At 59.7% G+C, this 22,134-nt stretch overlaps 9 protein-coding genes across 9 annotated transcripts; 6 read left to right on the forward strand and 3 right to left on the reverse strand.

Moving 5' to 3' along the window:
• Positions 1-102: 102 nt before the first annotated feature.
• SPRG_03105 (hypothetical protein) lies at positions 103-3,058 on the reverse strand (the record flags this gene model as incomplete). The annotated part of the gene is made up of 2 exons (XM_012341698.1): positions 2,263-3,058; positions 103-2,219 (listed from the first exon to the last, which is right to left on the reverse strand). The coding sequence occupies exons 1-2, from the start codon at positions 3,050-3,052 to the stop codon at positions 103-105; spliced, it is 2,907 nt and encodes a 968-aa protein (XP_012197088.1). The 5' UTR covers positions 3,053-3,058.
• Positions 3,059-3,982: 924 nt separating this feature from the next.
• On the forward strand, positions 3,983-4,702 carry SPRG_03106 (hypothetical protein; the record flags this gene model as incomplete). The annotated part of the gene is made up of 1 exon (XM_012341699.1): positions 3,983-4,702. One exon carries the CDS (start codon positions 3,983-3,985, stop codon positions 4,700-4,702), a length of 720 nt encoding a protein of 239 aa, XP_012197089.1.
• Positions 4,703-4,952: 250 nt separating this feature from the next.
• On the reverse strand, positions 4,953-6,834 carry SPRG_03107 (hypothetical protein). The gene has a single exon (XM_012341700.1). It carries the CDS (start codon positions 6,686-6,688, stop codon positions 4,991-4,993), a length of 1,698 nt encoding a protein of 565 aa, XP_012197090.1. The 5' UTR covers positions 6,689-6,834; the 3' UTR covers positions 4,953-4,990.
• A 1,149-nt stretch (positions 6,835-7,983) lies between these two features.
• Positions 7,984-11,416, forward strand: SPRG_03108 (hypothetical protein). The gene is made up of 5 exons (XM_012341701.1): positions 7,984-8,463; positions 8,517-8,570; positions 8,622-10,973; positions 11,026-11,202; positions 11,260-11,416. Exons 1-5 carry the CDS (start codon positions 8,017-8,019, stop codon positions 11,332-11,334), a joined length of 3,105 nt encoding a protein of 1,034 aa, XP_012197091.1. The 5' UTR covers positions 7,984-8,016; the 3' UTR covers positions 11,335-11,416.
• A 126-nt stretch (positions 11,417-11,542) lies between these two features.
• Positions 11,543-13,139, forward strand: SPRG_03109 (hypothetical protein). Its single transcript, XM_012341702.1, has 6 exons — positions 11,543-11,746; positions 11,793-12,082; positions 12,145-12,243; positions 12,296-12,353; positions 12,400-12,479; positions 12,530-13,139. The coding sequence occupies exons 1-6, from the start codon at positions 11,556-11,558 to the stop codon at positions 13,099-13,101; spliced, it is 1,290 nt and encodes a 429-aa protein (XP_012197092.1). The 5' UTR covers positions 11,543-11,555; the 3' UTR covers positions 13,102-13,139.
• An 849-nt stretch (positions 13,140-13,988) lies between these two features.
• On the forward strand, positions 13,989-14,335 carry SPRG_03110 (hypothetical protein; the record flags this gene model as incomplete). Its single annotated transcript, XM_012341703.1, has 2 exons — positions 13,989-14,195; positions 14,303-14,335. 2 exons carry the CDS (start codon positions 13,989-13,991, stop codon positions 14,333-14,335), a joined length of 240 nt encoding a protein of 79 aa, XP_012197093.1.
• Positions 14,336-16,743: 2,408 nt separating this feature from the next.
• SPRG_03111 (hypothetical protein) lies at positions 16,744-18,219 on the reverse strand (the record flags this gene model as incomplete). Its single annotated transcript, XM_012341704.1, has 2 exons — positions 16,744-17,279; positions 17,436-18,219. The coding sequence occupies 2 exons, from the start codon at positions 18,217-18,219 to the stop codon at positions 16,744-16,746; spliced, it is 1,320 nt and encodes a 439-aa protein (XP_012197094.1).
• Positions 18,220-18,320: 101 nt separating this feature from the next.
• On the forward strand, positions 18,321-19,833 carry SPRG_03112 (hypothetical protein; the record flags this gene model as incomplete). Its single annotated transcript, XM_012341705.1, has 2 exons — positions 18,321-19,119; positions 19,163-19,833. Exons 1-2 carry the CDS (start codon positions 18,339-18,341, stop codon positions 19,831-19,833), a joined length of 1,452 nt encoding a protein of 483 aa, XP_012197095.1. The 5' UTR covers positions 18,321-18,338.
• Positions 19,834-20,210: 377 nt separating this feature from the next.
• On the forward strand, positions 20,211-21,786 carry SPRG_03113 (hypothetical protein). Its single transcript, XM_012341706.1, has one exon. It carries the CDS (start codon positions 20,248-20,250, stop codon positions 21,730-21,732), a length of 1,485 nt encoding a protein of 494 aa, XP_012197096.1. The 5' UTR covers positions 20,211-20,247; the 3' UTR covers positions 21,733-21,786.
• Positions 21,787-22,134: the final 348 nt, after the last annotated feature.

Below are 22,134 nucleotides of genomic sequence, written 5' to 3' on the forward strand. Positions count from 1 at the left end.
TGCAGCGCCATGGTAGCGGTCGACACGATCCATGCAGCATAAACAAAAGTTGGAGTACATTTATACAAGATTACTAACGCCAGGTGACACGAGTGGGCGCATCTACTGGTCGTTGCCGATGCCCCGGTGTACCTCGTACAAGTGGTCGTACACATCATCTGCGGTCGCGAACCCGGCACCGCAGGCAAAGCACCAGTGTTGACCACAGACGCATGTCATGTGATTGCAGCCGCCCGTCTTCTCTGTCTCGACAAAGCACCCGGGGCACACGTTGGGCTCGCCCCCTCCGTCGATGCACTCGTTGCAGCGGAACGTTTCGACGTCTACGGGAGGCTCGACAGCGCAGTTGCGCTCGGCCAGCTCCTTGACCTTGTAGCAGCCGAGGCACCAGCCATAGTACATTTCTGCGCACCACGTCATTTTGGAAGCGACAAGTGCGCACGCTTGCCGGTTGTGCTTGCGGAGCACACCGAGCGTGGGCACCCGACGGCAGAACGGACACCCGAGGTTGGACGCAAGCACCATCTTGCCCGGCTGCACGGCACCGTACCACCGCGACAGGCATGAGTCGCAGCACTTGGTCGCGCAGCGTCCGCACGCCGAGTGGAGGGTGGCGAGCGAATGGTCTTCAAAGCAGAGGTTGCACACGTCTCGGAGAGCCTCTGTGAGCACAAGGCTGCGGACTTTGGTGACGAGCCCGTCGGCGCCATGGGCGCGCTTCCCGCCCACACGAACTTCGGGTGTCGACGACGGCGAGTCGTCCGTGGCACTCATGAGGTCGTCGTACTTGGTCGTGAACATCTTGAGAAGCGAGATCTTGGGGTCGAGGGCCATCGCCAAAAAGGCGGACGGCGACCGCGACCATCCGAAATGCTCGAGCAGCGCCGCGTTCTCCAGCACGAGCGCCGAGAGCGTCGTAAGAGATGCTTCCGTGCCCCGGCTCGGCGCGGTGACGCACACGGGGCACGTCCAGAGCCCATCAGTGTCGTCGTTGCACTGCTGCTTGTAGAGCCCCGCGGGGTCCACGTAGCTGTTGAGACACGTATGGCACTCGATTTTGGGCGCCGGCGTCAACTGGTTGGTCCGGCAGTACCAGCACTTGGGGTGTGTCGCGAGCTGGTGCACTTGGAGCACCGCGTACACGCCGTGGCAGTCGACGCATTCCACGAGGTGCGACGTGTCGCCAACGACGACCGTCTCGGCTTGGAGCCGCGGCGCGTCATCGCCGTACGTGACGCACATGGCGCACAGATCCGCCTCGACCATGAGCGAGCAGCTCGTCTCGTATGCGCAGACGCGGCAACGCGCCTTGGTGTCGGGCCACAGCTGCGTCTTGGTCGGCGAGAAGCCAAGGGTGACGCCCACGTCCTTGGTCGCCGCGCACCGGAGCCGGTGCACGAGGTACAACTGCGTGTACACGGCCTGCTCGTGCTCGGTCAAGTGAGCCCGGCCGCGGTACAGGAGCTGGATGAACTCGGTTGACACGATTTCGGGAAACTCAATTACGAGCTCGAACGGCAGCCACGAGCCGCGGATCGATGCCAAGTACGCCTCTGCACGCGCCTTGAGGAGCGTATGGTCCGAGAGACAGCACAGCAGCGCGAGAACTGCCGCGCCGCGCCGGCTGAACGACGTCCCGGGGCACACGAGGTGCGGGAGACACGCAAACAAATCGTCGTTCGAGAGCGTCGACGGCAGGTACCCCGGTGTGCCGTCGTCCGTCGCCAGCGTGGCGGTCGCGTACAGCTGCAAGTGGCTCAAGATCGACGTGACACTCGCCAAGGCGCCGGCAGTCGGCGCCCGTGCGAGCGACCGCAGATGCTTGCCCGCGACCGTCGGCGCACCGGCGGCCATCACAAAGACAGCTCCCGCCGGCGCGGCGTCGACAAGTCCCTGGATACGCGCCGAGTCGTCGTACGATGCGATGAGCCATTCTTGCACGAGGGCTTTCCCATCGGCTGGCAGCGCGTCCACGCAGCGCGAGAGCTGCGTCGTGAGGTCGTCCAGACGCGGATCCAAGCGCTGGCGGCACGCGAGCCGCCACAACTTGCCAAAGACCGGGTTGTACGTCACAGCGGCAATGTTGTCGGGTCGAAAAATCACCTCGAATGTCTTCATGACGAGGTTGCGGAAGCCCGCGTCGTGGGCAAAGAGCGGCAAGAGTGCATCAAGGCGCTCGTGCATGGCAGGGATCGATGCAAACGTGAACGGCATGCGCACTGGCGTCAGCGCGTCGGTCGTCGTCGATGAGATCGTTCTCACTCGGCACGATTAGTGTCTCGTTAAAGGGCGTCGTTCCGTGAAAGTAGGAGGTCCGTGCAAACTCGGGCATCTCATCGACCTCTTCGTCCATGAGCTGGAGGAGGAGGCCGATCGTGGCTTTGGTGATCACGGTCGACGACAGCGTCGGCAGCACGACGACAGGACCCAAGAGGGCGTAGAACGACGGCGACGCATGGGCGTTGGCACCATTGCGAAGCGGCGAGTGAAAGGTAAAGACGGGAATGTCCGCCTCGCGCAGAGTCTTTTGGATGCTGCACCAGTCGTGGCCCGCGCGGTACGCCGGGTTGGCAGCGATGGCCGTCATCTCTTTGGTCATGTTGTTGGACTGCGTCGTTGCGTGGTGCGGCGGTGCGTCTGTGTAGAGAAAGACGATGGCAGAGCCGGACGCCGCCTGCGCCCGCAGCTCGTCGACGGTCGCGACCACAAAGTTGAGTGCGGTCTTAACAGCCTCGGGCCAGTCACCGCCGCCTGTCGGGCGCAAGTCGTCGACGAACTTGACGATCGCGTCGTTGCGTCCTTGGCGTCGGCTCACGGACGAAAGGACCATGTCGCCGTCGCAGTAGTCCTTGAACGAGACGATGTGCACCTTGAGGCGGTCGTGGTACATGAGCTTGGCGAGCGCAAACACCTGGCGCAGCGAGGCTTGGAGTGCCGGCAGGTACGTGCCCATGGACCCTGTGGTGTCGCAGACGAGGAAGAGGTCGAGTTCCGGCTTGTCGCCTGCGAGCTCTTGCCACGTTGGCGTCGTCGTCGTATTGGTTTGGGTCATTGTCGGGCGATTGAGTTATGCTTGTCTCAATGCGGCTCGCTTTTGAGTAGTCACCTTCACTCAGTGCTCTTCGAGAAAGAGAGACGCCTTTCGTTCTAGAAAGGATTGGATAGGAGGCAAAGGGTACAGTACGTGGCGTGCTTTCTGCACCGTTGGCCGTTGTTAATAGGGAGATATGTTTGCTCAATTGCACTGATCTGTGGATTGCGTTGGACTTGAGCTCCTTGCTCCTGGCAAAGAAGAAGACCGTAGCAGCTCTGTGCTGCCTCCAAGGGCACAAGTCGACAGTTCTTGAAAGCACCAGGCGTTCGACCATCACTCACCTTTAGAGTATGGAGCAATGTTGTGCGATCGAAAAAGTGTCGAATCTATATGCCACGTCATTCATTGGCGGTTTGTATACAATATTGAACCAAATTCTCTCCGACACGCATCCCCCTGACGACCACTAAACAGAGGCCGTGTGCTATTGGCTGTCTCTACCACTTGCATATCCAAGCGCCCGACTAAATACGCTGTGGCGGTGGAACCAGACGACGGCGGCGCTGTAGCTGTGTTTCGCTGGGAAGCCTTGTACCACAAAGATACCGCGAGCACGTTGCGGATCCTTTATACTAGTATTCATTTTGCGCATGTATATAGATGGGAAAGAGAAGAATGGGACAACGCCTCCAGGGCTTGAACCCTTTGCATCAACATATTGCATTTCGCCAATCGCTCCCGAATCGAGAAACAATCCAGGACCAACATTCGTGCCGTCCGATACAAACCGCGTATAAATGACGTGGCACGAGGCCATGTCAAGATCGCGCAGGATACTTTCCGTCGGACACGGAAGCGTCTCTTACGACGCTCTCGGCGCTCGTGCTGGAGAACACGGCGCTGCTCGAGCATTTCGGATGGTCGCGGTCGCCGTCCGCCTTTTTGGCGATGGCCCTCGACCCCAAGATCTCGCTTCTCAAGATGTTCACGACCAAGTACGACGACCTCATGAGTGCCACGGACGACTCGCCGTCGTCGACACCCGACGTTCGTGTGGGCGGGAAGCGCGCCCATGGCGCCGACGGGCTCGTCACCAAGGTCCGCAGCCTGGTGCTCACAGAGGCTCTCCGAGACGTGTGCAACCTCTGCTTTGAAGACCATTCGCTCGCCACCCTCCACTCGGCGTGCGGACGCTGCGCGACCAAGTGCTGCGACTCATGCCTGTCGCGGTGGTACGGTGCCGTGCAGCCGGGCAAGATGGTGCTTGCGTCCAACCTCGGGTGTCCGTTCTGCCGTCGGGTGCCCACGCTTGGTGTGCTCCGCAAGCACAACCGGCAAGCGTGTGCACTTGTCGCCTCCAAAATGACGTGGTGCGCAGAAATGTACTATGGCTGGTGCCTCGGCTGCTACAAGGTCAAGGAGCTGGCCGAGCGCAACTGCGCTGTCGAGCCTCCCGTAGACGTCGAAACGTTCCGCTGCAACGAGTGCATCGACGGAGGGGGCGAGCTTAACGTGTGCCCCGGGTGCTTTGTCGAGACAGAGAAGACGGGCGGCTGCAATCACATGACGTGCGTCTGTGGTCAACACTGGTGCTTTGCCTGCGGTGCCGGGTTCGCGACCGCGGATGATGTGTACGAGGTACACCGGGGCATCGGCAACGACCAGTAGATGCGCCCACTCGTGCCACGTGGCGTTAGTAATCTTGTATACATGTGCTAAACTATTGCTTCTGCTGCATGGATTGAATCAAACGAAGTCGCTTTCGAAACATACTAAACGACAGATTGTTCACGCCACATGTCACACGCAGCTGTGGACCGCACCATGCGGTCCGTGGACCGTCACGTGACGTTGTTGCTCGTCGTGACACTGCGTCGTCGACAATAATATGGCGTAGACATATGAAACGAGTAGTATTCTAGTAGAGTATAATAGATAAGGTATTATAGTACTATATTAGGCGGCACCGGCGCGCACAGCGGGCGGGTTGGTCGCGCGCCGAGCTGGCATAAAATAGGGCGACGCCTCGAGCGCGACGAGCTGGTGCGCGTCATCGTCGTCGTCGTCGTCATGATCATGACGGTCGGCCTCACGGAGCATCTTGTCGACGTCGGCGAGCTTCTTGCGGGCCGGTGACGCCGAGCTCGACACGGTCGGCGAGTTGGAGAAGGCGCGGAAGCGGTCCATGCGATCCAGCGGCATGGACGCTTGTGGCACGACGTTCCACTGCACCACCGGCAGCGACAAGAAGGCGCGGACGCGCGGCTCGGCGGCCATCGAGATGATCTGGTCGAGCATCCCCGTGAACGAGAGACCCAGCACGGCGTTGAGGAACTGCTGGAGGCGCACGCTTCGGTGCTCGACAAAGCGGACGTCCGTGGACGCAAAGAGCGTCTTGGGCGGGAGGAGGGCAACAACCGGCAGCGCCGTCTTGGCCTCGAGATGCGATGCGAGCGCATAGAAGTCACTGTACCGGCGCGCGACCGAGGCCGACCCGGGCGAGTCGTACGCGTCGTGGAAGAGGACTGTCAGCGTATACTGCACCGCGTTCGTCACGTGGATATGGGACACTTGAACCGTAAACGCACCGGGCGTGGCCCGCTTGCGCCACTCGTGCGGCGGCACGTAGAGCGTACAGGACGGCGGCGTCAGCAGCGTCATGGGCGGCGGCACCGACTTGCTCGGCAGCGCGGACGCCGACGCCGACGGCTTGAGTATATCCATGAGCCACTCGGTGGGCAGGCCGAGCCGATCGCGCGACTCGAGGCGACCGTCGCACGAGTTGGAGCCTGTCGGTGTCGGCCCCAAGCCAGCGCCCCACGCCAGCTCCAAGAAGAGCCGGACGCGCATGTCCTGCGGCACGGGCTCCTTGAGCGGCACGAGGCGGTCGACGCCGAGGTGCGAGATGCTGAGGATGTACGAGAGCACTTCCACGACGGCTTCGGCGCGGGCTTCAAGCGATGTTGTCTTGGACAGCTTGTGCTTGAACATGGCGGCGACGTTGTGGCCCGGCAGGCGAAAGGCCATGGTGTGGACGAACGACTTGATCTCGGCCTCCGTCTTGCGCACAAGTGCCACGTGCTGCACTTTTTCCGTCTTGACCCACGCGTTGGACCAGTGGCACGCTGCCGAGAACGCGTCGCAGAGCCGCGGGTGCACGACGTACTTGTTGTAGTGGTTGGCGTACGTCGGCTGCGAGTAGGGCGGTGTCGGCGCATGGCGTACCTTGTGCGGCTCGTCCTTCGGCTTGGCGAGGCTCACGATCGCGAGCGTGTACGCGTACCGCCCTTTGGACGACGGCTTGGCCTCGTACGCCTTGAGCGTAAAGTCCAGAGGCGATGCAAACGCAGACGACCAGTTTTGCGGCTGGCAGAACGTCTCGCACGGCCCACGCGTCGCCTCGGGGAGGCTCGCGACGTCGAGGTCAAGCCAGAACGGCGACGTGCCCGTGCTGCGGCGAGGCTGTTGCATGCTCGCGCGGTACAAGTCACGCGCGCTGGGCGCCTCCGGGAACGGCGCGCGGCTCGACAAGTTGAGCGTCTGGTAGCCAAAGTCTCTGCGCGACGGCGAGCTCGGGCCAAGGAGCTGGCTGTCCATGCGCGGCGAGTCGCACGCGTCGTCTCGACACGCGACGCAGCGAGAGAGAAGCAGCATGACGATGACGATGATGAGGTAGATGAAGGCGCGGTAGATGAAGGCTCAGAGCGGACGAGGACAACCCCAGGACTCGTCGGAGGCCGCGGCGAGGGCGCGGCGACGGGCGATGGTGGCGGTGGATGGAAGAATGACCTCCAAAACCGATGATATCCAAACAAAGCCACGGCTTCAACTTTGTATGGCTCGCCATTTTATTTTAATTTCGGCGTCCGACGTACGTAATGTATCGGCGCAGCAGCTGGAACATTGCAGCTGCCGAATTTAATTGCACGCGCCAGGTGGCGGCGATTGTACCGTCAATACGATATATACCGTAAATATGGAAACAGGATCCCATACAAACCCGCGCCCAACGACGTTAAAATACGGCAAGGTACTTCAAAAACACGCTACGCGCGAGAAAAGCAGAAGAATCATGTCGGAGCGTGGCCAGCCATTCCCGCCAAAATGCACCCAGCGTCGCAGATGTGGTCGTGCGTCGCCGCTGGAACGACGTTGTGCATCGCTGGCTGGCCATATCGAAGCCAATATCTATCTATATTGCTAGATACTGGCATGGACTATGCAGTGAACACCAGGTTGCCTTGTGGTCCAACGAGCGTGGACCAGCGGAGGGTGGCGAGGAACCAGACGCTCGCTCGTTGGTGATGGCGCGCAGCATGTCGCTGCGAGACAGTCAAGTGTGGCCACATGAAAACGCATCCACAAAGATCGCTCGGAACACGATGGATACGAGGATACCGTGAAGAGGAAGACCCACTGCAACGCGCCATTGCCACTCGTCAAGAAAGGTCGCTGTGCATCGAACTGGGTCATGGTGCCAGCGCTGGGTTATTGTAATACCCATAGCGGCAGCACGATGCAGCATTAATAATAGCATTACCATAGCCTTGGTCCGATGGATTACATCACAGCGTCGAGCTTGCTACTCCTTCAGCAGCGGCTCGAGGACCCGCTAGCGTCCCAGTCAAAGCGCGTTGCATATCCGGACGCCGCCGCCACCAGTAATTTTAGCCAATCACACGCTCGTCCAATCGGCAGGCGTCCGGATGACCGGGCCGTTCGAGGCCGCGCCTCTGCCGCGGCGCCGGTCCATGCCGAGACCGACGACATGTAGGAGCCCTCGCCTTCCTCTCTCATATTCTCGACCGGCTATGCGTGCATGGCCCATGCGCTCGTGCCAAAGCTGCGTGGCGGCTGGAAAATTGGCTCGGACGGCAGTGAGTGGCACACCGTTCGAACGGCCGGCCATCATCCGGATAAGCTGCCAGGGCCTTTCCTCGGCGAGCCATTGGCACATATTCGCGACGAAGGCAACGACGAGCATGGACGCGCCGACGCTGCACAACATCCTTCTGCACACGTTTAGCAACGACGGCGGTGCGCGCAAGGCCGCGGAAGACGCGGTTGCCAACCTCCACACGGTGCGCGGCTCGATCGTGCTGCTCGCGCAGCTCGTCTCGGCGGCGGACGTCCAGCGCGAAATTCGCCAGGCCGGCGCCGTCGCGCTCAAGAACATGGTGCTCAAGCACTGGGAGGGCGTGAACCAGGCCGACAACACGATGCTCTCGGTGTTTCCCAACAGCGATAAGGACGAGTACCGCAAGCACATCTTCGAGAGCCTCTTGACCATGGAGGACCGGTCGCTGCGCGCGATCCTCGCCGAAGCCGTGAGCCAGATTGCGCGCGTCGACTTCCCCAACCAGTGGCCGGGCCTCGTGGCGGAGATCACGACCAACGTCCAGTCGGGCGACGTCACGCGCATCTGCAACGTACGCCCACGCTGCGAATCCATACCACAACGATCTCATGGTGCCTCGTCTAGGCGCTCCTTGCGCTCCGCAAGCTCGTCAAGCTCTACGAGTACCGCCGCGAAGAGGTACGCACCATTATCATCCACGCGCTCCATACCGATCGATCGCCTGTATAGAACCGCGCGGATCTCAACACGATCGTCGGCGTGACGTTTCCGATGCTCCGTGGCATGCTCGCGCAGCTCATGACCAACAACTCGCTCGAAGCCGCGCACATGATCCACCTCATCCTCAAGATCTACTGGTCGTGCATGCAGGTGTCGCTCCCGCCGATGCTCGCGACGACGACCGAGGTCACGGCGTGGATGGAGATCTTCGGAACGCTCCTCACAAAGCGGCTGCCGGAAGCGTCGGAGGGCGTCGAGCCGCTCGGCCAGCCCACGGACGCAGACGAGCGCGCCAAGTGGCCGTGGTGGAAGGTCAAGAAGTGGAACCTCCAGATCCTCACGCGCTTCTACATGCGCTGGGGCAACCCGAAGCACGTGCCCGAAGAGTTGGCGGAAATGTCCAAGTTTTACCGCGCCAACATCAACCCGCCGATGCTCGCCGGCGTCCTCGAGACGCTGGCGCTGCGCAAGAACGGCCACTTTTGCACCGACCGCGTCGTGCACCTCTGCCTCACGTACCTCAACGAGGCCGTCAAGTCGTCGCTCGCTTTCAAGCAGCTCAAGCCGCACCTGCACTTCCTCCTCTTTGAAGTGGTGCACCCGGCGCTCTGCCTCACCAAGTCGGATCTCCAGCTCTGGGAGGAAGACCCGCACGAGTTTGTGCGCAAGACAAACGACTTCTTCGAGGACTACCTCTCGCCCGTCAACGCGGCCCGCGACCTCCTCAACGAGCTCTGCACGCTCCGCGGGAAGGACTGTTTCTCGAATGTGCTCATGTTTTACAACCAGATTCTGAGCGCGTACCAAGCCGCGCCCGTCGAAGCCCGCGACGTGGTCCAGAAGGACGCGGTGCTCCATGGGCTCATGTCGCTCGACAAGCTCCTCGTCAAGTCCAAGGCGCACAAGGCGCAGGTCGAAACCCTCCTCCTCACGCACGTGCTGCCCGAGTTTCATAACTCGCATGGGTTCCTCCGTCTCCGCGCGTGCAAGATGTTTACGGGCCACTTCATCTCGGACATTGCGTTTGCCGACACGACGGTCACGGAAATCGCGCAGTGCATGCTCAAGTGCATGAAGGACCCGGAGCTGCCAGTGCAGATCGAGGCCGCCAAGACGCTCCGGTACATCGTGACGTACGAGCACTCGACGGCCGCGCTCGACGTCATGCGCCCGCTCTTGCCCGACATTATGCAGCAGTACTTTAGCCTTATGGACGAGATTGGCAACGACGATGTGGTCATCGCGCTCGAGCACATCATCGATGCGTTCGCCGATGAGATTGGCCCGTACGCGGTCCAGCTCATCCAGAAGCTCGTCGACTGCTTCCTCCAGTTTGCCGAGTCGGGCGACGAAGACGACGAAGCGTGCATGACGGCGGCGTCGTGCCTCGACACGGTCAACACGATCTTGTACTCGATCCACAACCAGCCCGAGTACTTCCCGCTCTTCCTCGAGCCGCTCGTGCCCGTGCTCGACCGCGTCCTCTCGAGCGAAGACTACCTCGAGTACCTCGAGTCGGGCCTCGACATTTTGATCTCGCTCACGTACCACTCCAAGTCGATTGCGCCGTCGGTGTGGGCGCTCTTCCCCAAGCTCTTCTCGTCGTACAACGACTGGGCCGCCGACTACATCTCCAACTACGTCTCGCTCATTGACAACTTTATTGGCCTCGACGTCAACGCGTTCTTGGCCGGCGGCGTTGTCGGCGTCGATGGCTCGCGCGTCTCGTACCTCGAGATGGTCTTCCAGATGGCTGCGCACGTCTTCAAGACGAGCGAAGGCGAGGAGAGCGACAAGAGCTTGGAGCTGGTCGCGGCGTGCCGCCTCCTCTACTCGATTCTGCACAACTGCCTCCGCCACGACATCAGCGTCTGCGTGCCGATGATCGTCCAGATCACGTGCCTCAAGCTGTCGCGGTCGCTCCAGACGAACGTCGTGACCGCGCTCTTTGGCGTGATTGCGTCGGCGCTCAACTACAACCCGGCGCTGACCTTGACGACGATGGAGTCGTTCCAGGCGACGGACCCGCTCTTCCGCGCGTGGATGACCCACCTCCCCAACATCAAGAGCTACATGGACCGCAAGATGATGGTGCTCGGCCTCATGGCGATCTTCAAGCTGCCGCTGGCCGAATTGCCGCCGACGCTCCAGCCGCACTTGCAGGGCCTCCTTGTCGGCGCCGTGACGCAGCTCCAGGAGATCCAGAAGGAGCCCCAGGAGGAAGAAGACTCGGAGAACGAGTCGGACGACGGCGAGGGCTTTGACCAGCTCGTCGACCAGGGCGGGTACGCCTCGGACGAAGACGCCGAGGACCTTCAGGACGAAGAAATCGCGGCCTGGATGCGCGAACTCCAGCGCAACGTACGCATCGTGTTGCATCATCCAACATGTTGAACGATCTCGACGTGTATAGGGCGAAGACGGCTCGTACTTTATGGGCGGCGACGACGACGATTATGGCACGAGCGAGCTCGACAACATTGACGAGTTTGCCGTCTTCTTGGAGACTGTCCAGGCGCTCCACAGCACCAACCCGGCGGCGTTCCAGGCGCTGCACCTCGACACGGACGAGTTCAAGGCCACGTGCGACGTATGTGTTCTTGCTCGTGTGTTGGTGGTGCCGTGAAACTTATGCTATGATATATAGACGTTCGCGGCCGAGATTCACCGCCGTCAGCAGGAGGCCATCGAAGACGCGCACGCGCAGGTCAACGGCCAGTAACCACGTGCATATACCCAAGTAGGAAGCCCGACGACCCATAAGTAGATAAGATATATAGCTTCATGCGCACCTGTGGACTAGCATTTGCTTTTGTTGCGGAGAGAAGCCGATGCGAGGGATTGCCGCCGACAAGGCCATGGCGATCGCACTGCAAATGGTTCGCCCAATGGCATCGTCTTCGAAATTTGATTTTTAAATCTACGAAATTCGAGCCGGGTCCGATGGCCGTGCGACTCGAAATCGAGGACCGTGGGGCAGGCCGCTGGATCGCAGCCACCAAGGACGTCGCGCCCGGCACGCTCCTGCTGACGTCGACGCCCTTTGCGACCGTCTTGTCGCCGAGTCTGTGGACCGAGCGCTGCCAGGCGTGCTTTGAGCCAGGCTCGCTTGCGCGCTGCGCCGCTGCAAGCTTGTCTACTACTGTACGCTCGCTTTGAGAGCCCATGGATACGACGAAGCATGCTAGGCTCCAAGCAATGTCAGCTGAGCGACTGGCGCCTGCAGCACAAGCTCGAGTGTCCGCGACTCGAGCGGCTCGTCGTGACCGCGAATGCGTACTCGGTTGTCGCCGATGCGCTCCTCGTCGCGCGAACGCTGCGCCTTGTCTCTGCGTTTCCCGCGCAAAACGAAGCACGGAGCTTGGATGACCGCTCAACGCATCCATGGAACCTCGTCTGGTCCGAGGCCGACCGGGCAGCGGTGCACAGCACGGCCGCTATCGTCGACCATACAGGCTTGCTACCATCCAGTACGACGACGACCGATCATTGACTGCATTGCTCATGGGGCCATGGACATGCACCACGCTAGGTATGAGCTACACACTCTCGGACATTGAAGAGATGCTCTGCCGCTTCCACACCAACAACTTTACCATCACAGACGAGATTCTCCTGGACATTGGCTCGGGTGCGTTGCTTCTCCCAGCGCTTCGTGGCCTCACGCGATGCGAACGCACTAGGCTGCTACCCGTGGGCCGCGATGGTCAACCACAGCTGCGACGCCAACTGCACTGTCACGTACGTCCTCGACCGTTCTTGCAGCTCGTGCCCTATCGACGTGTAGGTTCGCGCCAAAGTCGCACGAACTCCAGATGCGCGCGCTGCGCCCGATCGCTGCCGGCGAAGAAATCACACACGCCTACAGTATACCGCCGCCTGCGATGATGGTACCCGTCCTCAATCTATCCTTGTAGTGGACGTGGCGATTCCCGCGACCAAGCGCCGGCGCCAACTCCAAGCGCAGTACCACTTTGATTGCAGCTGCGCCCGGTGCACGTCGCCGACGTCATTTGACCTCGTCTCGGATGCGGGCACAGACGGCGGACCGATCGACAGCGGCGCGTCACCCGACTTGGCCCGCGCAACGCAGCTCGTGGCAGCCGCGGTGCCCATGTCCCCGCAGGAAGCGATCACGTGTCTCCGAGAAGCGCTGGTCCTTCGGTCGGCACACTTGCATGCACTCAACGTCGATGTGCTCGAGGTCCACTCGCACCTCTTGACGCAGTACTTGGCGGCGCGCGATTTTGAGAACGCGCGCGGAGCGGCGCGAGCGATGTGGACGTTCTACGAAGCCATGTACCCGACGACGCATGCGATGGCGGGCCTGCATCTCTACACGCTGGGCGACCTCGAAGCCCAGTGGCCCGAGCGCCTTGGTGAGAGTCGGGCGCATTTGCAAGAGGCGCACCGGATACTCGCGATCACGCACGGCCGCGAGCATCCGTTGGTGCACGGGCTGCGCAGTGTGCTCGCCTCGATGCCGTGACAGCCATGGCTTGCCTCATTGGCGATGAGCAAGAAGACATCGATCAGCACAGACGCTGCTAATAAACTCTCGATGGTTCTTAGAGCAAGTCACTGCATAGGACACGTACATCGGGAAAGAAATGGACTGGGTGTGAGAGGTTGATCGATAGGCGGGTGAGCAGGTTCAACGAGTACCACTAAGCATGGGGCTCGTGCACAGCGGTTATGTGTGTTTAGGTGTAGCCTCTTTCTTTGTCAAAATGTTTTATAACAATATAGCTCTTGCAATAATGTTGACATGAACACGGCACAATGATCCAATGTAACTCGTCTGTCATTTGCCGCACCGGAGCGTTGTGTAAGTACTAGTACCACGATGTAGTTGGGTCACCCACTTTACCTTGGAGGCACCGAAAGTAAGGTCACGCAGCCCTTATCTATGGGTCCAAAGCTACTTGGCACTGGGCGCAGCTCTCGAGTTGTGCCGAGGTATTAGATGCCTACCATCTCCATGTCCAAAGCGTTGAACCGCCTGCAGGAAGCGATAGCGTGCCTCCGAGAAGCGCTGGTCCTTCGTACAACGCACGTACATCCGCTCGACGTCGATGTGCTCAAGATCCACTTTCATCTTTTGACGCAGTACTTGACGGCGCGCGATTTTGAGATCTCAAAATGGGCCAGAGACGGCGCTATGGAGCTGCGACTACAGGTTATGCACGCAGCATCGGTAAAAGTGGCGAAACTAAAGCCATAAACAATTGGTCGAACCTGTACGTCGGAGTGCAAAGTCGAGCCAACGAGCGACTTCGAGTGGTTGTTCTGCACACGTTTTGAGAAATGTCACGATTGCGTTGGAGCGTTGAGCTGGAGTTGACGGAGAATCCACAGAATTTAACCCGATCCAGCATGAGCAGTACCAGCAAGCGCCAAGCCACGACGCCGCCGACGGTCCTGGGCCTCGACCACGTCCTGACCGCCATTGTCCAGTACATACCTGCCGCCAAGGACGTCAAGGCCTTCCTCGCTGCGCTTCCAGCTTTGGCACGTGGAAGCACGCATCTGGGCGCGCTCCACGGCCTCTTTCAAGCGCCACAACGCGCTGTCCTTGCGAGTGTACTGAAGCCTCTGGATGCACTATGGCCTCTGCTTCATCTGGATAAGATCACGCCCGCAGCGACCCACCTCGTGCGTGACGCAATGCCAGTCTTTCTTGCCGCCAGCGCTGGTACCTTGAGCGCCGCACGACCACGTAATCTCGAAGCCTTGGAGTGGCTTGAGCTGTGGAGCACCAAGCTCACACACTACAATCATGTCGACGACGACACCGTCTACGACCATTCGCGGCTCTGTGATGTACTGCACCAGTGTACGAACCTGTTGGCTGTCGACGTGAGCTATGCGGGCGACGCGGATGCGCTCCTCAAAGCCGTCACGACGCCTGCGCATCGCGTCCGCTCGCTCGCAATCATTTATATCGATGCATCTCCATGCATCACGCCTCTGGATCACTGGCTAGCGTCGGGCCACGCAGAGGATTTGGACTTTACATTCATTGCGGGGACGCAGCGATTAGTGCGATGCTTCTGAAGACCACCGTGCTCTCGCGGCTTGCGTTACACCTGGATGCACCCGGGCTACTTGCGCAGCTTGTCGTCGCCGCGCCCTCCTACTCTCGTTTGACAAGCTTGCACGTTTTGGTCCGCCAATCCGAAATGCCATCGTTGCTGCAGTTTCTGCAACACCTCCGCGTCGTGCAGCTTCGCTCGCTCAGCCTTCGCTGCACTGGTGCGGATCTTGGCCGTCTTTTTGCGTGCTTTCAGCATTTCCAGTGCTGGAAGAGCTGACAGTGGCGTCTGGCTATCTCGATGGGACGCTGACACTTCCTTTGACGCTGCGACGCGTCACGTGGGACAGCATGCGGTGCTCCCAAGCGACGTGGGTGACACTGGTAGCGAGGATCTCCCAGCTACGCACCCTTGATGAGCTCACGTGGCTCAATTGTGAGCTGCCAGCGGCGACCATCAAGGTTTTGGCGGAAGCATTGGCCGACTGGATCCACCGCGGGGCTCAAAAGATCTCGTTTTTCACTGCCGCATTGATGATACGGGTGCGATGGCGCTGGCAGCGGCTTTGCCCCGTACGACAAGCCCGCTTGGCGTCGTCCTTGACATTCAAGACACTGCCCTATTGTCCGTGCAAAGCTACGTGGCCCTGGGCGAAGCACTCGCGTCGTGTCGAGGCATCTCGATTGCGCTGCCTCTGATCGAGACGTTCTCAACCGAGTTGGCCAAGTATTCCATCCAGCACCGGGTCCAGGAGACGTACTGCATCATGCTCGAGAGCCCCGTGCACAGTGGTTAGGTGTAGCCTGTCCCATGGTTTTAGCGATTTACTCGTGCAAAGATTTACAGGAAATCGTCAAAATGATCAAATGTAACTCGCACAATGGAGTGGCGTGGTAGAGGTGCTGCAATTTCGGCAGCACCTCCACGCCGCACCGCTTCGCTCGCTCAATCTCGACTACGTTGACGCGATCTTGGCAGTCTTTTCGATGTGCTTTCAACATTTCCGGTGCTGAAAGAGCTGACAGTCAAGTGCAACTGTCGCGAAGGGACGCTGCCAACGGCGCTCCCCTCGACGCTTCGGCGCACGTTCACCGGCATGCAGTGCTTGTCGACGGCGTGGAAGGCGCTTGCAGCAAGCGTCTCTCAACTACGCATCCTCGACAAGCTATGCTGGATGAGCTGCGAGTTTTCGACGGCGGCCATCAAGGTCTTTGCCGACGCAGTGCCCGACTGAATTCGTCGTGGCGTGCAAAAGATCACCTTCTCCTCTTACTACATCGACGAGAAGGGTGTCATGGCCCTGGCGGCGGCTCTTTCCGGAACGACGAGCCGGCGTGGTGTTCGCCTCAATACCCTGAACCCAATTGTCTGTACAAAGCTACAGGGCACTACGCGAAGCACTTGCGACGTGCCGGGGCGTCTCAATTGGTTTGCCTTGGATCGAAGAGCTCCAATCCAATTCTGCGCGCACAATTCTGCCCGTGACTTCAAGCACCACGTGCTGACGAGCCCCACGCACGCTGCTTAGGTGACCACCGTCTTTGCTTCACCTCTATATGTTGAATTCGAATGACTAAGATTCGTACCAAGTGGCAGGAAGGGCGTCTTGTCGCTTGGTGTTCATCTGCAGCAGTATCTCGAAGAAAGAAGCTGGTCCATAGATAGTTCTAGTGGCAACGGAGCAGAAAATGCCCCAAATACCCGCACAGCGTCGAGGGCGCCCCTTCCATCGGTAACCCTAACCCACGACTCGTAGACCGAAGCGAAGCCCATGAACCACCCAGATTTTTGCACGAGTGGCCGCGCCAGCACCTTGTCCCGCGGATCGCGCTCCTGCCTCCGTCTGCCTAAATCAAGTTTCTCAACCGAGTGTACACAACGAAGAAAGTCCGACAACTTTATTTAGTATAGTTTTATCTATTTTAATAGACGACCTACTGCAACAACAACAACAGCCACCAAGATTTTGGGCACTATTTTGGGTCCCTCGCGTCAGTGATCTATCGAATGTGGCTGTCATAGCTGATTATGTGACATCTCACCAAATACAAGCTGCCGGGTGCATCCCATTATAAAACGCCAAACATAGAAAAAGGCTACACCCAACTACTGTGCAGGGGGCTCTCGAGCACGATGCAGTCGGCATCGAAGCGGTACTGGATGGAACGGCTTTCCGCCTCGGTTTGGAACGTCTGAAGCAAAGGCAGCTGCATCGAGACACCGTGGCACGACGCGAGTGCTTTGCCCAGGGCCACGTAGCTGTGCACGGATAATCCGGCAATGTCCTTGATTGTAAGGATGGTACCAAGCCGGCTCGTTGTACGGGGCAGAGCCGCTGCCAGCGCTATGACAGCCGTATCGTCGATGCCACAATCGACGAACGTGATCTTTTTGGCGCCACGGTGGATCCAGTCGGGTAGTGCACCGACCAAGAACTTGATGGCCGCCGGGAAAAGTGGGCAACCGATCAATGTAAGCTCGTCGAGGTGGGAGACGCTCGTCGCCAGTGCCTGCAACGCCGCCGGGAAGCACGACATGCCTCGCCACATGATGCGTCGAAGCGTCGAGGGGAGCGTCACTGGTGACAGCGTCCCACCGAGCCAGTCGCGCTTGATTGTCAGCTCTTCCAGCGCTGGAAATGCTGAAAGCGCACCAGAAAGACTGCCAAGATCCACCCCAATGCATTCAAGGTGGAATAAGCAAAGCGGTGCGGCGCGGAGGTGCTGCAAAAACTGCACCAACGTCGGGGTTTCCAACCTTGGGATCGAAAGCTGCAAGCTTGTTAGACGGATGAACAAAGGCGCGGCGACGACGAGCCGCGCGAATAGTTCATTTTCGTCGAGGCGCAGTACAAGACTCGAGAGCACGGTGGTCTTCAAAAGCATCGGAACAAGCGCTGCGTCCACCGCTCCGCCGTCATCGTCCGAGTAGTACGTAAAGTCCAAGTGGTCTGCGTGGCCCGACGCAAGCCAGCGATCCAAGACGACCGAGGCGGCTGCAGTCGTATGCTGGACCTGGAGTGAGCGGACGCGGTGCGCTGGCGTCGTGACGACCTCCAGAATCGCATCGGCATCGGCCGACCAGTACACGTCAACGTCCGTGGGGTTCGTACACTGGCGCAGGACATCGTACAGGCGCGGGTCGCCCTGAACTATGTCACTTATATTGTGCTTGTAGTGTGTGATCTTGGTGCTCCACAGACGCAGCCACTCGACGGCGTCGAGATCATGTGGCCATGCGTTGATGATGGGACCAACGCTGACCCAAGAAAAGACTGGCATCGCGTCGCGCGCGAGACTGATCGCTGCAGGCGAGATCTCACTCAGATTAAGCAGAGGCCAAAGCGCATCCAGAGGCTCCAGCATGGATGGCCAAACATGGCGCTGCGGAGCTTGGAGAAGGTCGTGGAGCGCGGCCAGATGCGTGCTTCCACGTACTAAGGCCGAGAGCGCAGCGAGGAAGGCCTTGATGTCCTTGGTGGCAGCCATGCACTGGACGATGGCGGTCAGGACGTGGTCGAGCTGCAGGACTGTCGGCGAGACCGTGGCTTGGCGAATGCTACCGTTGTCCATGCTGGATCGGTTCGGATTTTGTGCGATGGCATTCTCCCATAATCTCAAACTCAACGGCGAAAACTCAATCGTGTACTTTCTCAAAACGCACGCAAAAGTCAAATATAGAGCCACGGGTCATGAGCAGCTGCAGCAGCAAGTGCCAGGCCGCAGCCTCGCCGACAGTCCTCGACCTCGACCACGTCCTCACAAACATCGTCCAGTGCATGGCTACGCCAGCGGGCGTTATGGCCTTCCTCGCTGCGCTCCCGGCCTCGGCGCGCAGCCTCCCGCTAGCTGCGCTTCACGAACTCCTCCAAGACCCCCGGCGCCATGTTCTGGCACATGTGCAGAAACCTCTGGACGCACTCTGGCCTCTGCTGCGCCTGGATGTGATCACGCCTGCAGCGATCAGTCTCGCGCGCGACGCGAGGCCTGTCTTTCCTTGCGCCAGTGCTGGGGCTTTGGCCGCTGCTCGGCCAAGAGATCTCGACGCCATCGAGTGGCTTAACCAGTGGTGCGCCAAGATTACGCACTACAAGGTCGGTGAAGCCGACGCATTTGGTCTTGATCCGCGTCTCATCAGCGTCTTGGGCCAGTGTACGAACCTCACAGCCCTAGATGTGGGTGGTGCAGCTGCCGGTCACGCAATCCTCGAGGCCGTCACGACACCCGCGCACCGCGTCCGCTCGATCACAGGCTCATGCCTGAGGGCTGAGTCCATTGCGCTCGTGGCTCGTTGGCTCGCTTCTGGTCACGCCGACCACTTGGATTTTACGTACCCGACCACCGACGACGAAGCGGGTCACGAGACGCTGGTGGCGATGCTTCTAAAGTCCACCGTGCTCTCTAGCCTCACGCTACGCTACTATGTGCACGGGATCCTTGGGCCGGTTGTTGCGATCGCACCCTTGTTCCGACGTCTGACGCTTGGATGTCACGGTCAGCCGTTCCGACGTGCCAGTGTTGGCGCAGTTTCTGCAACAGCTCAACAGTCCGCGCCTTTGCTCGCTTTCCCTCAACTGCAGTCGCACCAATATCGACAGAGTGCTGGACGGTCTGTCGGCGTTTCCGGCGCTGGAAGAGCTGACGCTGGCCCGCGGCTGTCTGGAAGAGACGCTGCCAACAGTCGTCTTGCCATCGACGCTTCGGCGCGTCACTCTGACAGACCTCATCTGCACCAAGGCCGCGTGGGACGGGTTGGCGGCCGGCTTGTGTCGCATCCACGCCCTTGATGAGCTTTCGATCCACTCGACTCGGTTGCTCCACACGTCGTTTTTACAGTCCATAGCATCATCCTTGCCCGACTGGATCCGCCGTGGCGTCACAAAAATCGCCTTCTCCGACTGCGACGTCAATGACGGAGGCGACGTGGCGCTGGCAGCGGCTCTGCAACGTACGACGAGCGTATTTGGCGTTACGATTGACATAAGGGATCTCCGACTGTCGGTGCAAAGCCACGTGGCACTTGGAGACGCACTTACATCGTGCCGCGGCGTCTTTATCGTGCTGCCGTCGATCGACTTCGATGCCTTTGAAACCGAGGCCGCCACGCGCCGCATTACGTACCACTATGATGATCGCACCGACCGTCTCGTGCTTCAGAGTCCTGCGCCAAGTCGTGCCGATGCATAGCAACGTTGTTAAACTATCTCTTGTGTCGTCGTTTGTTACTCTCTGGTGCAATTTTTATGCTACAGTGCACTGCGCTTGACGCATCGACCAACGACCTCGAGGTCAACCAACGAGAAACGTTGTGGCGCCGACCTGAAGAGAGGTAGGTGAGTACATGACGTACGCGATGACGCAGCGGTACACGTTGGACGCGGCTGCAACTTGCGTGCGCTCAGTCAAGAAGGCAGGAATCTCGTCGACATGTTTTAGTCTAGCGGTGGTATACCACCAGGTAGACCCGGGTTCGAGGAGCATTTGGGTTGTGGGTTGGGTAGATGCTAAAATGATCCTTTTTAAGAAAAACGCAGGATTGAGTTGAGATTGAGTCTGAGAAAACAGCTGTACGTAAACTCCCATCAGAAAGCTGCTGGCCCCATGAGCAGCAGCAACAAGCGCCAAGCCGCGGCCTCGCCGACGGTCCTCGACCTTGACCACGTGCTTGTGGCCGTCGTCCAGTGCATGGCAGCCGTCAAGGACGTCAAGGCCTTCCTCGCTGCACTCCCGCCCTCGGCTCGTGGCAGCACGCACCTGGCCGCGCTCCACGAGCTCCTCCAAGCCCCGCACCGCGCCGTCCTTGCGATAGTGTCAAAGCCTCTGGACGCGCTCTGGCCTCTGCTTCATCTGGATAAGATCACGCCCGCAGCGACCCACCTCGTGCGCGACGCGATGCCGATCTTTCTTGCCGCCAGCGCTGGTACCTCGCGCGTTGCACGGCCACGTTATCTCGACACTGTCGAGTGGCTGCGTCTGTGGAGTACCAAGCTCACACACTACACGCACGATGTAAACGGCGCCGTCTTCGATCCATCGCGGCTCCTCAACGTCTTACGCCAGTGCCATCAGCTCCAAGTCGTCGACCTGCGCTGGGCGGCCGACGGCCATGAGATTGTCGAGGCTGTCACGACGCCTTTGCACCGCGTCCGCTCTCTTAAATTCGTCTGCTCGAGCGCTGCTTCGATCGCGCTTGTGGACCGCTGGCTCGCTTCGGGCCACGCCGAGCACTTGGAGCTCACGCAAGCCGAGAGCCACGAAGCAGAGGCAATGTTGGGTCCGATGCTCCTCAAGACCACGGGACTTTCGAGCCTTGCACTACACTACCATGAGCGTGGGGTTCTTGCACCGCTTTTTGCTATCGCAGCCTCGTTCGACCGACTTGCGCGCTTGAGTCTCTCGATTCCCGAGTCGGACGTGGCGTCGCTGCTGCCGTTTCTAAAGCACCTCAACAAGCCGCAGCTTCGCTCGCTTTCCCTCTACTGCCGTCAAGCTGACCTCACTGGACTCGTGGAGGTACTAGCGTCGTTCCCAAAACTCGAAGAGCTGGAGCTGTCCAAATGTGCTTTCGGTGGGCGGCCACGTGCGACGATGATGTTGCCACTGACGCTTCGGCGCGTCACGTTTCGCGAGCTGACAGCCACCAAGGCAACGTGGGACGTGCTCGTCACTGGCTTGTCTCGTGCACACGCTCTCACTGAGCTCTCATGTTGCTGGTGCCGACTGCAACCGTCCGTCGTCAAGGCCATCGCAAAGGCGTTGTCCAACTGGATCCATCGCGGTATCCGAAACATCGCGTTGGACGCCTGCAACATTGATGACGACGGTGCGTCAGCGATGGCGACGGCGCTGCGTCGGACGACGAGCCAATCCGGCGTCTGCATTGATTTATGTAATGCCCGACTGTCGGTGCAAAGCTACGTGGCACTCGGAGACGCACTGACGACGTGCCGCGGCGTCTCGATTGAGCTGCGACCGATCGACTGCGAAGTGTTTCGCACCGAGGCGACGAGGCGCCGCATCACGTACCATGTCGATAGCCGCACGAACCGTCTCGTGCTCGAGAGTCCCGTTCCGCACCTACAATAATTGTAGGCCTTTTCGTGTTTGACCATTCCTGCTATCGTACATGTGCTCTAAAACAGTTCTTGCTCTTTATTCCGCTTGGCCACGCAAGACGAGGGTGCATCGTGTACCAAGCTAGATATGGCGCGATGTCCTGTCGTTCTTTGATTAAAGTATCGAGATCGTACATGCTGGAACTAGCCTGCGATTCGGATCCGGACCCACAACCCAGATTAGTTGGTGGGTGCCCGAGTTACCCTACCCCTGGTAAAGGTCTGCGGGTCCTGGTCCATTAACAACCTTCCACAGTCCCAGACTCCAAAGGGTACGTACTCTTGGTTCGAACTGGGCCCAGTGACGTGGCTGCAAATGTGTGCACTTGCATGACAAACACGCGACCATTCTCTGCTAAGAGCTATGAAGAGC

Source organism: Saprolegnia parasitica, assembly GCF_000151545.1.
Source record: "Saprolegnia parasitica CBS 223.65 unplaced genomic scaffold supercont2.8, whole genome shotgun sequence".
Lineage (NCBI taxonomy): Eukaryota > Oomycota > Saprolegniomycetes > Saprolegniales > Saprolegniaceae > Saprolegnia > Saprolegnia parasitica.

Coding starts and splice junctions, on each gene's coding strand:
- SPRG_03107 (XM_012341700.1), bottom strand. CDS start 6,688: ATGCTGCTTCTCTCTCGCTGCGTCGCGTGTCGAGACGACGCGTGCGAC.
- SPRG_03108 (XM_012341701.1), top strand. CDS start 8,017: ATGGACGCGCCGACGCTGCACAACATCCTTCTGCACACGTTTAGCAAC. Junction 8,571..8,621: donor ACGAGTACCGCCGCGAAGAG/GTACGCACCATT, acceptor TCGCCTGTATAG/AACCGCGCGGATCTCAACAC. Junction 10,974..11,025: donor TGCGCGAACTCCAGCGCAAC/GTACGCATCGTG, acceptor CGACGTGTATAG/GGCGAAGACGGCTCGTACTT.
- SPRG_03109 (XM_012341702.1), top strand. CDS start 11,556: ATGGCCGTGCGACTCGAAATCGAGGACCGTGGGGCAGGCCGCTGGATC. Junction 12,354..12,399: donor GACGCCAACTGCACTGTCAC/GTACGTCCTCGA, acceptor ATCGACGTGTAG/GTTCGCGCCAAAGTCGCACG. Junction 12,480..12,529: donor AGAAATCACACACGCCTACA/GTATACCGCCGC, acceptor CTATCCTTGTAG/TGGACGTGGCGATTCCCGCG.
- SPRG_03113 (XM_012341706.1), top strand. CDS start 20,248: ATGAGCAGCAGCAACAAGCGCCAAGCCGCGGCCTCGCCGACGGTCCTC.